Source organism: Callorhinchus milii, unplaced genomic scaffold (assembly GCF_018977255.1).
Source record: "Callorhinchus milii isolate IMCB2004 unplaced genomic scaffold, IMCB_Cmil_1.0 Scaffold17, whole genome shotgun sequence".
Classification (NCBI taxonomy): Eukaryota; Metazoa; Chordata; class Chondrichthyes; order Chimaeriformes; family Callorhinchidae; genus Callorhinchus; species Callorhinchus milii.
Window position 1 is genome coordinate 2,755,679 of NW_024704758.1, and position 14,623 is coordinate 2,770,301.

At 45.7% G+C, this 14,623-nt stretch overlaps 1 protein-coding gene across 2 annotated transcripts; it reads left to right on the forward strand.

Moving 5' to 3' along the window:
• Positions 1 to 6,485: 6,485 nt before the first annotated feature.
• On the forward strand, positions 6,486 to 10,252 carry LOC121850333. Of its 2 annotated transcripts, XM_042341526.1 has the most exons (6): positions 6,486 to 6,695; positions 6,965 to 7,058; positions 7,944 to 8,048; positions 8,279 to 8,416; positions 8,979 to 9,101; positions 9,881 to 10,252. In XM_042341526.1, exons 2-6 carry the CDS (start codon positions 6,973 to 6,975, stop codon positions 9,999 to 10,001), a joined length of 573 nt encoding a protein of 190 aa, XP_042197460.1. In that variant the 5' UTR covers positions 6,486 to 6,695; positions 6,965 to 6,972; the 3' UTR covers positions 10,002 to 10,252. The 2 variants fall into 2 exon arrangements, with proteins under 2 accessions (XP_042197460.1, XP_042197461.1); XM_042341527.1 differs by lacking the exons at positions 6,486 to 6,695; positions 6,965 to 7,058 and having other exon boundaries at positions 7,645 to 7,975.
• The last annotated feature ends 4,371 nt before the right edge of the window (positions 10,253 to 14,623 follow it).

Consider the following 14,623-nt stretch of genomic DNA (forward strand, 5'->3'; position numbering starts at 1 on the left):
GTTCCATGTTGTTGTTGCATTGAGGCAAAATGCCAGACGCCATGGGCCTCACTGACCTTCGCAGTCATGTCATTGAGAGCGCTCTCCTGTGTTTGAGCCTGGCGCAGGATGCATCGCTGTAGCAACGCTGCTCATCCTGAGTCATCTGCGGTGAGTTTCGCGGCAGCCACGTACTGGGGGAAAGGTAGAGCGACCGGCCTCAATCACCTTCACAAACGGGGAGAGAGGTTTCACCTGACGCTGCCAAGAAAACTGCCTCCTCGCCTCACCCTTTAAAGGGGGTGGAGGGGGTGGTGGGGTGAGCCAAACACGCTCAGGAATCGCCCTGACTCATCTGCTTTTATTGGTGACGTTTCTTGCCCACAAAATATAGTCGATTCACCATTGACAACCTAGTTGCTATTTACTGTTAGGTAAACAGAGACTCGTGGAGTAAGGAAACCTGCCCTATTCTCTGCCTGGGAATCGAATCCGGGTCCTTTCGCCTGTGAGGCGAGTGCTCTAACCACTTAAGCTACAGGACTCCACGCACTTCCAGGCAAATGAACACCCATCTGGGCATCAGATAAACACCCGAGGCTCCCCTGTGGACCCAGGCACCGGATAAATCCAGGCACAAAAAAGTGGTTTCAACTTCTTACTCCCTCGCTTGCCCTTGTGCAACCTCCAGAGTTGAGTCAATGCCTTGCATCAGCTGTCTGACGGATAAGGCCTGGAAACCAAACTGACACATGTCAACCTTCAGCTACTCCTACCTGCCAGAACCTATCGACCTGAGTATAAGGTCTTCTGCTCTTCTGCTCCGTAGAATTGAGAAGCATTTCCGTTTGTTATCACTCACTCAAATGCAGTGATCTACTTACGATGTATCAGCCGAAACCAAGAGAATTAAGAAAAGACAGCAGCCTAAAGGCACGCTGAATAATACATTATACATTTGGAGTACCGTCACACCACATGTATGTTACTGATAGTGACAGTTACTGAAGGATTTCATCTACACACGGAGCATCGATTATCTACCGTTATCAAAGGCTGTTTCAAAGTACTAATGACCACTAGTTTGCTAAATAGCTCAACGCTAATACCTTCACGGGTTGTAAAATAAAAGGAATAACCGGTAAATAATGGAAGGTAGTCCATTAGAGTAAGTCCAGTGGTGAATAATTTATCAAATGCTCCTTTAGACTTGTCAGAAACTGCAGGATTTATTAACCCATTCACTGCTTTTTTCTTGAGGGGCATCATTATGTGAAATCTGATTATTAACCAGTCTGGCTCTAGCCTCTGAATCAGAGGGCAGTGGGCTCAAGCCCTCCGTGTTGGGATTTTGAGTTCTCACTTTGCACCAAGTGCAGTGCTGCGGAACACTATGATGTCTGAGACGTCATCTTTTGCACGAGATGATAAACCAAGTTACTGCCTGGCTTTTGAGACTTGCGTTAAAAGATTCCATGCCACTGTCAGGGGAGATTTTGTTCTGAGGTTAAGGCTCTGATTCTCAACATTCCTCGTGGGCTTTAAAATAACCGGTTTATAAAGAGAGTCTGGATTTAAGAACTTCCCAAAGTTCACCACAATCTCACATTTTAAGTTGATAATAAGTATGATAATCATCCTTGCATTTGGTACAGCGTCTTATCACGTTGGAACGATGTCTCAAAGAGCTTCACTGAATTTACTGTCGAACGAAGTGACTGTGTATTTGTAGGCAAATGTGGCAACATAATTCCACACAGCCGTGTCCCACAAACAGCTATGAAGCGAGTGACCAATTTTATTTGTTGGCCAGGAAACCGGGAGAAATTCCCTTCTCTTTCCACCTGAACAAGCAGATGCGACCTTATTTTAACGTCTCATCCGAAGGACGGCACCTCCGACAATGCAACACCCACCCCCACCCCCCCACCCAGGGCTGTACTGGAGAGCCAGCTTAGACTATGTGAATTCAAGTCCCGACGTGGGATTTAAACTCACAACCTTCTGATTCGGAGAAGGCGAGAGAGAAGCTGACACATCAAATAGATAATGGTCTTAAGGCGAAGACCACAGGAATTGCGACCATCTCATCCCCGAAAAAGTACCGTTCAGTCAATGACAATAATTGTTTCTTTCTGGCCCCCTTTGCGAGATTGAGAGGAAAAGCTGAATGTTAATGATGAGCTGCATCGTTAATTAACATGACACTCAGTGTCGCCGGCAATATCTTTATAAGATCTGATTGTTCTGAACGAATGAACTGTTTGTCTGAAGTGGCAAAAGCTGTCGTTTTCGGAAACGTGCTATTTCCAAAGGCGTTAGACGTGGAGGATTTGAGGGCCACTGCGCAGAATCTCTTGTCGATTTAGTGAAAGGGGAAGAAACGACGCTTGATCTGTTTTGTTTCACACACCGACCATACAATAAACCCACACCCTCACTGCACTCCCGGGAGCTACAGGACGCGTGCAGTGAAGGGCGCTATATAAATGCAAGTTGTTGTTTCTCCCGTCGTCCCAGACAACAAATTCCCCAAATAAAATTGGTCACTCCCTTCATGGCTTTTTGCGAGACATTGGCTGCCGTGTTTGCCTACAAAGCACACGGTCACTACGCTTTGTAGCATACTCTGTGAAGCGCTTTCAACAAAAACAACAACAACTTGCATTTATATAGTGCCCCTCAAGCAAGGTAGCTCCACAGAACTCTTGAAAGCGTCCTCTTGACGTGAAAGGCGCTGTGCCAAATGTAAGGATTATTATTAATATTATTATTAGTGTTCCCACTCCCCCACGCTTCTTTCTGATCGCAGAGTCCAAAATGAACAACACACACACGCACGTGTGAACGTACTTTGATTCAGGCTGGCATTGTGAAGGCTGAGAGCAAATCGCACACTCCTTACCCTTTTTATCTCCAAATCTATAGCCTCGTATCTGACAGTGTCACATCATAAGCAACTGAACGTCCACCCAACTCCTTGATCCTTGAGTTTTCCCACCTTGCTATTTGTTGGCGACATAAAAGGGATTCCGGCTTTGTGGTTAAAATGCTTTTTAATTCTGAATCTCGCTGGGTTTTTTTTTAATGCACACACACATAGACACAAACTGTGAGTTTGCTTTGAGATGTCTGATTGAGGAGAGGCTTATCAGTGGAGGCAGATACGGCTTTTTCTGTACAAAAACAAAAGCTTTATTAGTTCTCTGCTCGAGCGAGTTCTCACAAGAATCAGCTTAAGGAATAAACCGCAGAGGAGTCTTGCATCATCTTTTTCGTCTGAGATAGCAACAGCGTATGCAAGCTATTCAGGCCCTTGTGCTTTCACACAGCTGGCTGTGTTTTATTAATCAGCCTTCACCTCAATGAAAGAGGCTTTTTTTTATTATCAATTTAACAGGGAAAGATTCTGCATAGGTTCTGCACCTTTGTTTTTCAGATCAAAGAAAAAATTAATTTTTTTTGTAAGTAACAAACCAATCTAAATGGAAATGCATTGCCCGGTGATGCTTGCAGGTTGTGTAAGTTACAACAAAGACGCCTTAAAGATGAGACGTTCTTTCGAAAGCCCCCGCTTTGATACGAATCTGCATTAGTGAAGCAATGAAGCTTAATGAATTGAATCCCTATTTACCTATTCATCCCAGACAGTGTTGTTTTAAATGTTGGGATCTTACGGTTTAAGGTAGGGTGTTCAAATGTCTCAAAAAAAATGCGCTCACTCAATCCACGACTGTTTGTGGGACATTGCTGTGTGCAATTGGCCTCCACTTTTCGCCTACAAAATACAGTCACTGCACTTTGCAATATATTCTGTGAAGCGATTTGAGCCGTCTCGATGATGTGATAAGGCGCTATAGCAAATGCAAGGATTATTATTATTATTACTATTATTTTTTCCGGGTCTGTCCTCGGATGAGGTATTGTGTCCCTGGGCGAAATATTGCCGATGTCTTGAATTGAGCAACAAACTTGAACGAGGAACAATAACATTTTAAAACATCTGCACTCATTAGAGAAACACAGCCATTACTATTTCTCTGGTACTGAGGACTGTGGTCAGTTCAATTTTTTTCAACATGTTCCTGGATTTGGTTTACAAAATGTGGTCACCCTATTTTAAGGTAGTGTTTAGTGTTTACAGTGGGGACCCTTGTTATAACTCGTCTCTGTCTACCGCAGGTTATTGATATAAGTGCTCTGTGCTCTGTGGACTTACTGACTGGCTGATTTCCTGCACCTAATGCACAAGTCCCCTTGGCCTCTTAATGATAATACTGCTTGCATTTGATATAGCGCCTTATCATGTCTTCGAGACGTCTCAAAGCGTTTCACGGAATACACCTTGAAGTGCAGTGACTGTATATTTTGTGGGCCAAACGCGGCAGTCAATTGCGCACAGCAGCCTATCCACAAACAGTTACGGATTGAGTGAGCGCATTTTTTTTTCTGGAGGGTTTATTACCCCCGGAAAAGCCATCCGTCAATTGGTTAACAACTGGGCTCCTACTTACCGCTAGGAGTAGGGGCGTGTGGAGTAAGGAAACTTGCCCAACGCCCTGCCCGGGAATCGAACCCAGGTCCTCTCGCTTGCGTGGCGAGTGCTCTAACAACCGAGTTATGCAACTCCTCTCGGCATCAGCGGTATCCTACCAACTGAGCCGTCGCTTTTCTGCACACGTGCGCAAAGCAGTGGGAAAATCACTGTTTTAACCCCTTGTTACCTGGTTTTTTTTTGGCGGGGTGGGGGAGGGGGGTCATAAAATCAAGCTCCACATTATAGTGGGGTGCACGATAAAAGTGGCTGCTGGCTCAACGATAGTCCCTCTGGGTTGACATGACTTCCTGAGCGCTGGTGTATGCTGACTATGCTCTTGTGTGTGTCGAGAGGTCGCTCGGAGACTGCGAGCCATCGACTGTTTGCTGTGCGCAGAAAGCCATAATTTAACCACCCGCGCTCTACGTGTCATAGAAACGGACCTGCGCTATACTTAATGGTAGGGTGGGAGGGAGGGTAGGAGGGGCTGAGTCAGAAGGACTCCAGGATGGTCTCAATAATAAATAATAATAACCCTTGCATTTGAGACATTGAGACGTCTCAAAGCGCTTCACAGAATCATAAAATTATACAGCACAGAAGGAGGCTATTCGGCCCATCGCGTCTGTGCCGGCTCTTTGAAAAGAGCTGTCCAAATCAATCCCACTCCCCCGCGCTCTCCCCGCAGCCCCCGCAAACTCGCCCTCCCCGAATAACTATCTACTTCTCTCTCAAAGGTTGCTATCGAATCGGCTTCTTTCACAGGCAATGCATTCCAGATAGAAATCATAGAATTAGGGTAATAATAATAATAATAATACACAGGATACACTGTAAAGTGAATGGACTGTAATAATGGACCACCTGGAAGATGCAGGAGCCCGGTCACTGTGTGAGCTCACCTGCCACCTGCTGGAACTGAGGGGAACTGGAGCCGCACCAACATGAACTGGTCAGCACAACACAACCACAATAACACTAATGGTCCTTGCGTTCGATACAGCGTCGTATCACATCGTCCCGACGTCTCAAAGCGCTTCACAGGAGATATGCTGTCAAGCGAATTGACTGTACGTTTTGCGGATGAGACCCGGTAGCCAATTGCGCACAGCAGCGTCCCGCCAACAGTCGTGGATTGAGGGATCAGATTTATTTTTAAGGGATTAAAGCGATCCGCCAATCGACTAACAACCGGGTTCTTACTTGCTGCACGGTAAACAGAGGTGCGTGGAGTAAGGAAACTTGCCTAGGTTTTCGTCCCGCCCGGGAATTGAACCCAGATCCTCTCTCTTGCGAGGCGAGCACGCTAACCACTACTCTACGGGACTCCGTGCTACGGGAGTTCCAAAGAGCGTGGGGCAGAATGCTTGGAAACTCCGTGGGCAAAATTAAAAAGATGAATTAAAATTAAATTATAAAATTAAAATAAAAAGTTCTGCTGTTAAACACCCAGCGAGTTTATGCCAGACTTTCTCCAGTAGAGACTCTGTACTAATCACGAACCTTGTGGGAGGGTGTAGTGCAATGTGAGCGGACATCGTTGCATTGCCCAAGACATCGCTAATCTCTTGAAACGTTTTTCATTACTCGGTTACGCTTCAAGCTGATTGTTTGAGTGACTTGTTTCAGTGCACTTTGAGACGTCTCCATGACGCAATAAGGCGCTATATCAAATTGGCTTTTTCAACAGGGCAGTCACTGGGGGTGAGGTGGGGGAGGGAGGAAATCATTCACTCACGCCCAATCTGGGGTTATTTGCGATTGTGGATACAAGAGCATTTCAAAAAAAAGCTTAATAAGAAGGGAAATTAAAATTAGTCTCGCAAATTATTAGACTGAGATAATAATAATTAGCAGTGAATGATTTGCAGGCAGCATCAAGTGCGTGGCAATGTGATCAGACTAATAAGAACACTTAAACAAGAGTAATGCCAAATGCCCCCAAAAAACAAACAAAATAGCGGTAATAATAAGGTCACGTCAATAATTTTAATTAAATCAATTATAGCGGTCCTGCCTCAGTTCTGCCAACATGCCGCCAGCCAGGCTCCATCTGGATGGTTTCAGCCTTCAGAATGATAAGGGGAGAGTATTTAAAGGGATGTGCTGGACCCGAGAGTTTATCAGTTGAAGATTTGCCTTTAAAGAGGGAACGTATTCTTCGCTCGCTGTACACCAGGTAAGAGTTTTATAATAATAATAATCCTTGCTTTTGATATAGCGCCTTATCACGTCGTCGAGGTGTCTCACAGCGCTTCACGGAACACACTGTAAAGTGAATTGACTCTGCGCTTTGTGTTTAAAAACAATTAACTAAATTAAATTATAAGGTCAAAATAAAACGTTCTGCGATTAAGTCCCCAGTGCGTTTATGACAGACTTTCCCCAGTAGCATCTCTGTACCCAACATGATAACCTTGTGTCTCTGTGCGTCTTGATCTCTTTCAGGAGAAGCCATGAACTTTCTCAGTGGACATCCTGCCCGGCTCGTTTTACTGCTTGTCGCCCTTCTAGAGCTCGAAGCTTTGCCCTCGATAGACAGGTAACGTCTGGGCTTTTCCAGAACTTTATCTTCGCCGAAATTAAGCGCGTCGCTGATCGACGAGGCTGAATAGAATTCACGAGCTTGAACTGCAGCCCAAAGTTCTATTCGAATGATATTTGTTCCGGTTGGTGTAAAGCGTTGAGTGTCTGCGCGCGTTACTTTGCTGTAAAAATCTGTGTGTGTCATCAACTTACAACAACTTGCATTTATACGGCTTCCCTCACGCAGTGTAGCGTCCCAGAGCGTCCTATTAGTGTCCCTACTATTCTATTGTAGGCTTGAATGTATATTGTATTGTGTTATCGGATCGCTTTCCGGGGGTAATAATCCGCTCAAAAAACTAAATTTAAAGAAATAATAATTTGGTCACTCAATTCACGACTGTTTGCACGATTGGCTGCGTGTTGCGCCCAGAAAATATACAGTCCACTCACTTTACAGTATATTCTGAGAAGTGCTTTGAAACGACTCGAAGACGTGATAAGGCGCTATATCAAATGCAAGGATTATTATTATTATTATTATTATTATTATTATTATCATTTTTACCTCTGAGGATGCAAAGAGGAGGAAATGTGGACAGGGAGGGTGTTCTGAGTGTTTAGAGGAACAAGAGAGGGGAAGTTCACAAGACTTATCTGGAATAGATTTGATTATTGTTAATAATAATAATAAAGTAAGCAAAGTAAAGATATGAGAGAGCGAAGGCCACGAAGGGAAGATGAGAAGTCTACTCTTGTACCGGGTCCAGTGGAATCACTTATGAAAGCCAATCTGTTAGTAACCATTTTAATATCAATGGAGTAGGGAAATGTGCTTAAAGGGGAGCGTGACAAGTTAAGAGTGACCAGAGATTTGTGAATGAGAAACTTCTCCCAGCAGGAGCGAGAGACACAGCGATGGGCTCTTCACCGGTGAGTTCAGCAAACTACCGACCACCCTGGCTGCCAGAAACTTCATCAGTTCCCTCCTCGTGCCAAAACGCAGGTCAGAAAGGTCATTGTTATTCAGTTGGATAAAATGTGGGGGTGAGGGGGGGGGAGGAGGGCAGAAACTCCCTTCTCTTTTCAAATAGTGCCATAAGATCTTTAACATCCACTTAAAAAGGCACAGAGGGGGAACAAAGGCTACCGACTGAGTCAGGGTGACACCTAGATTGCGCGTCTTTGTGTTAGAGTTTCCGTGTGAAATAAATGTGTTTGTTTTTCAACCTTCAGTTCAGTGAACCTTGGATTGAGTAAGCGCCAGTTGGGAGATTCTATGTTCACTTCCAGGTATTCCAGTTACTTGAGGACACAGGCCAAGCTGAAGCAAATAGCAGCTTTATTGCAACACGTTCAGACATTCAAAAGAAGGTATTTTATTTCCTTAGTGCAGTATACCCGGGTTGGGGGGGGGGGGGGGGCGGGAGGGGGGAAGGTTATTGGGGGGTTGGGTGGGTGGAGGAAACCGTTGAGTTGTCGGAGGTGCCGTTCTTCGGATGAGACATTAAACCGAGGCTCTTGTCTGGCTGTCCGGGTGCAGCTTCTCTCTCCCCTAATCCTGGCCAACAATCCTCCTGATAAACTTCGCTTACTGACCCACACCCTATTCCTTGGGAGGTCTCAGTTTGGCACAATATCTGGTCACGTCTGTCCAGTTAAGATTCTCTCACTGCCCAATTCATAGAATCATAGAATACCACAGCACAGAAGGAGGCCATTTGGCCCATCATGCCTGTGCCAGCTCTTTGGAAGAGCTTTCCAATCAATCCCACTCCCCCGCTCTTGCCCCATGTCCTTGCAAATTTCTTCCTTTCCAAGTACCTATCCAATTCCCTTTTGAAAGTTGTTATTGAACCTGCTTCCACCGACCCTTTCAGGCAGTGCGTTCCAGACCGTAACTCTCAACTCTCTTAACAATTCCGTGTGGTTTCAGCAACGATGACAACCTGGAGAAGCGTTTCAACACGAGTGGCTATAGAATGGAGGCGGAATGGGCGATCCGTGAACTTGACCAGTTCTGCGTTCCCTGGTTCCGAGACTACCTCTTCAGTGCTAGGTACGGAACTCACATCACAGGGCTCCCACATGTTGGTGAGGAACCAGCTAGAAATTGCTGCTTGGACACTTGGACACTCCTTCTCCCCCCACCCACCACCTCCCCAGCCCCCCCCCCTAGCCCGCACCCCGTCATGTTGAGGGTGAAATTGCTCCCTCTGGTGGCTGAGGTGGTAAAGGTTGGATGGATGAGTTCCACAGGGCATTCTTCATCCGAACCTCCATTGTTCCATAATAATAATCCTTGCGTTTGATACAGCGCCTTATCACGTCTTCCAGACGTCTCAAAACGCTTCGCAGAATATATTGCAAAGTGTAGTGACTTGCATATTTTGCGGGCGAAAGGCGGCAGCCAATTACGCACAGCAGTGCCCCACAAACATTTGTGGATTGAGTGACCAAATTATAATTAATAGTATTATTAAATAGAGCAATGCAGCACGGAAATTGTGCAATTTGGCCCAATTAGTCTGTGCAGGTGTCAACACTCCATCACGAGCCACCGCCCCTCCTATTCCCCTCTCCTATTCCCCTCTATTCCCTCCTCCCTTGTAGGTGCATCAAGCCTTTTCTCTTGAACGCATCGACACTTGACACTTGCTTCGATCGCACCATGCAGCAGTGAGTTCAGCCTTCTCACCGCCCGGTTCGTGAAGGTGTTCTCGTGTGCCCCTTGTGATCTCTGTGCCCTTCAGTTTGCGATGGTGGTAAGTGGTGGGTAACAGGTCCTCGCGCACGTCCGCCTGAGCTAAAAACATCGTCGCTTTTTCTTGTCCTCAGTAATGACCCCGAGGGAGTGCTCCAGTTGATCGACCAATTCCTATGCCCAGCTTTCGGCCGGTTGATCGCGGACCTGAAACTGGGGACTTTGCTACCGGCCGACATACCGATGGAGAAATAGGAGGAGGAAGAGGAGCTGGCAAAGCCGCCAACCACACACACCGTCCCCGCGCTGTGTGCTCGCAATTCTGGTTCCAACCCAATCACTGATGGTTGGGTCCTTGAGACCCACATAGCCAATGGTGTGTTGTTGCTGAAAGTGCCTTTAATTTTACTCTTCATAAACATGTACATGGAATTTTCCTCATTCTCGTTGTTTTTCCCCTTGTTGCTGAACTCAGACATTTAATAAATAAAAGTACTGTATCCGTAGCAACCTCTTGTTCTTCTTCCAGCTCTCTCCCCCACCCCCGATCCCCCTCCACTTATGGTTGTAACTCAAAGTGTTCAATCTGTGTTCAAACTTATTTATTCTCGCTTGCTACCGACTGTCAAGGCCCTCGTGAGAAGCCATGTAAGCTCGCGGGTAGCAGTCTCATTCAATATCACACGGATTACCTTTGGGGTAAAGCTGAACGGAATTTTTACGCCCTGGTGCCCTGAGTTTCTAATCCGAGTTGTATGGTCTAGTATTGCCAACTGCTACGATAATAGGCATTTTGCCCACAAAATATACAGTCACTACACTTTGCAGTATATTCTGTGAAGCTCTTTGAGACATTTCTGAAAGACGTGAAAAGGCGCAATATCTAATGCAAGGATTATTGTTATTATATTTTAAGGGATACATGCCGTCTTAGGAACATAGGAATAGGAGTAGGGCATTCAGCCCCTTGAGCCTGTTACGCCATTCTATTAGATCACGGTCGATCTATACCTCAACTCCAATTACCCGCCTTTGCCCCATATCGCTTGATACACTGACCTAACAAAAATCTATTCACCTCATTCTTGAAAATTTGAATGGATCCAGAATCCACAGCAACTTGGGGGAGAGATTATCTTCTCAGTTAAGTAATTCAATTTGAGCAGTGTCGAGTTTTCCTGAATCTTAAGGCAAAATGGGCTAAAAAAAAACATGGAATTTTAGATTTACAGACGTTCGATAAAAGAGGAATGTTTGTAGGGTAAGGAGTTGAGGCACTGAGAGGGACAGTGGGATTAGACTGGATGGTTCAAGTAGAGAAAAATGCTAGTGCAGACTTCGAGGCGTCTCAAAGCACTTCACAGTAAAGTGATTTTGTGGGCAACTCAATTTAGAACATCAACAACTAGCGTTCCTCCACCAGGATAGCGCCTCGAAGCGTTGCAAGCCGTGCAGTCGATGCTGACGGAAACAGAGCATAAGGAAAGCAGAGTGTAATCACTGCTTCCCCGCCATCCCACCAGCGCAGCACTGCCATTCAGCCCAGACCTCGCAAGTTCCAAGTATGTTCAGCTGTTGTGAGGATTCACAATTTGCTAACGTCAATACCCAGGAGAACACTCCCACGGAGAGGACGAAAAATCATGGTTGACTCCATGGCTGTTTGTGGGGCGCTACTGCACGCAAATTAGCTGCTGGGTTCGCCTGCAAAATGCACAGTCACTACACTTTGCAGAAAAGCTTTCAGACCTTTCGACGTGAAAAGGAGCTATATCAAATGCAAGGAGTATTATTATTATCTTCATTGGGCTTTTTGACTGCTTTCTGCACCTGCAAAATAGCTTTACACTTCATACATCCATTGCCCGACATATCCTATTGTTTATCACTCTTAATGTGGAGGCATTACCCTGCGTGAAGGGCGCCAAGTTGTTGTATTCCTATTTGCCGTTCTTTACCATAAGTGGCTATTGAGGCTGGATCAACACCTGGATAAATAAGCATCTAAGCAGGGGAAACATTCAGGGAGATGGGGAGAGAGCTCGAAGTGAGATTAATTTCAACAAAGTGTGGTTCAGAAAATCAGCCATGGTGGGCTCTTCATGTGCAGGAAATGTTTCTGTTTCTGCGTTGTGTTGTCCAAAGTTCACTATCTGGTTAAATAATTAAACACTTGCTGTATTACCTGTGAGAAAGTGTGGCAGATGCTGAACAATGGATGAACTATTTTCACATACTGGATTAAACATTGTTAATAATAATAATCCTTGCAGCGCCTTTCTTGCTGGGAGGGCACCTCAAAGTGCTTCACGGGATATACTGTTAAGTGTAGTGACGGTGTGTTTTGTAGGCAAACGTGGCAACCCAATTTGCTCACAGCAATGAGCCCACAGACAGCCGTGAACCGAATGAGCAATTTTATCTGGGGCATTCTTGGCCAAGACACCAGGAGAAACTCTCTTCTCTGTTCAAATAATGCCACTGGATCTTTACACATCCATCTGTACAGGCAACAACAACAACAAAATTACATTTGTAAAGTGCCTTCCACATCGGGAGGACGTCCCAAGGCGCTGAACAGTTGGAGATCAGTCCCAAGCCGGCAGGGGGGTGGGCAGAGTTGGGATGAGGGAGAGCAGAGAGGTAGGAGTGCGACTGAAGGCACAGTCGAAAAGGAGGGTCTTGAGTTGTGCCTTGAACGAGGCAAGTGGGGTGGTGGGGGGAGGGGTGGGAAAGTCGAAGGGAGTGTAGGATGGAGTTGCAAAGGGTGGGGGCAGACAGGACCTCAGTTAATTGACGTACGATACTTCTAACAATGCAACATCTCCCACCGCACAATTCGCTGACGCAAAGGCATGAGTGATAGTGACTGAGCCAGGCTGACACGTGACTAGTCGGAGGGGAGAGGAATTATTTCACAAATACCCCAGAAAAACTCACATTAACCAATGCGTTAACTCGCGTTAACTGTGTTAACTAGTGTCAGGCCTGGAAAGATTATTTTCCATAATAGGGTAAGTTTCAAACTGCGGGGCACCTGATTCTATTAGGTGTCATCCTGGTTCAGTAGTAACATTCTTGCCTCTGAGTCACAAGGTTGTCGGTTTAAGCCCCACATCGGGACTTAGAATCACGTAGTTTAATCTGACTCTCCAATGCAGTGCTGGGGTTGGGGGGTGGGTGTTGCATTGTCAGAGGTGCCGTCTTTTGGATGATGTTAAACCAAAGTCCCATCTGCCTGTTCAGGTGGACATTAAGCACGGCGCTCTTCGAAAAGAGAAGCGAGTTTCTCTCTCCCGTTGTTCTGGCCAACACTCGCCCAAATAAAAAAAAGTCACTCTCTCCATGGCTGTCTGTGGCACATTGCTGTGTGCACACAGGCCTGTTCATTACACCCACAAAGTACACAGTTGATCCACTTTACAGTCTATGGTGAGAAGCGCTTTGAGACGTCTCAACGACGTGATCAGGCGCTGTGTCAACTGCAAGGTCTATATGTTATTGTCAGCCTCTCAGTTCAGTTCCAACCTTGTATTTGCGGGAGGAATGCAGAACAGCCTCATTAGTTTTTATGGCTTTGACGAAGCAGGGAAAGGTCGGTTGCAGATGCGACGCACTCAGAGTCACAAGGTGTAATAATAACGAGATAAGGCTAGGAAGCAAAGGTTGAGCTTTCAAGCTGGGCTGGTTAGTTTGTAGAACTTTCAGAGGCAGAGCAGGTCCATCGAGTCCGTCCATGCAGCGCTCTATGGGAATATTGGAAGCGAAGGGTTGATTTTTGTTGGAGAGTTTTTCTTTTGTGACCTGAGGACCTTCTTTCCTTGATCTTTGCTGGGGTTCCCTTCAAATTCCAGGGACAATGAAAACAAAGCACTTACTTCAGTGCTACAGAGGCCTCTGGTTATTCCTGTGCTTCTTCTTGTCTCTTCAGAGTGTAGTTAATCCACTGCAGTGCTCTCAATTCACCGGTAACTTTCAAACCCTTGAGTTTCAAATCTTCAACCCTTTCACTAATTCATCTTCTGTGTTTCTTTTTCAAGGCTCGCGTCAATATCCTCCTCTTCGATTGCGCCTTCAGTCACCCACCTACCACTATCCTCCCTGCCCTCCACCCCTCCTGCTCCCAACAAACTCCGGCTCGAGTCCAAATCTCTGACTGTCCAGTGCCTTGGGACGTCTTCCTGACATGAAAGGTGCTGTACAAATGTATTTTGTTGTTGTTGTTGTTTTAGCATGTTGTGTGGACGATTTAATTCTGGTCGTGCCAGAGGACAAACAGCCTCAAGCCGTCATTTCTCCGATAGTCAAGAAATCTACCGATATCACTGTGACGATAAAAAACCAGGTCGATGTGCCGATGCTTACTATAATCGGAGACAATCTGGTGCTCAAGGACTCCATTGACTATGAGGTAAGCAAAACTAAAATGAAGCATTTTGTTACACGGAGTGACACGACACAGAAATAGTCCTTTCGCCCAACTATGTCATTCTTATGTTTATACCCCCACCTCTCCTATTCCCCTCTTCTGCACCGCTTCTATTCCCTTTCTCCCTCGTTTATGCATCGAGTTTTCTCTTAAATACATTGGCGCGATTTGCTTCGAACACAGCTTCCGCCAATGAGTTTCACATTCTCACCACCCTCTGCATGAAGCAGTTCCTCCTAAACTCCCTTTCAGATGTACTACTAGTTATCTTATCATTATACCCTTTGTAACAACAGAATGCTTAAAACATACGTTAATGTGGGAGAACGTGTAATGGTATGTGGAAACAGCGAAACATATAAATAGGAGGAGGCCATTCAGACTCTCAAGCAGTCTATAAGATCATGGCTGATCTGTACCTCAACTCCAATTACCCACTCTTCCGCTG

Coding starts and splice junctions, on each gene's coding strand:
- LOC121850333 (XM_042341526.1), top strand. CDS start 6,973: ATGAACTTTCTCAGTGGACATCCTGCCCGGCTCGTTTTACTGCTTGTC. Junction 7,059..7,943: donor GCTTTGCCCTCGATAGACAG/GTAACGTCTGGG, acceptor TTCTCCCAGCAG/GAGCGAGAGACACAGCGATG. Junction 8,049..8,278: donor CTCCTCGTGCCAAAACGCAG/GTCAGAAAGGTC, acceptor TTCAACCTTCAG/TTCAGTGAACCTTGGATTGA.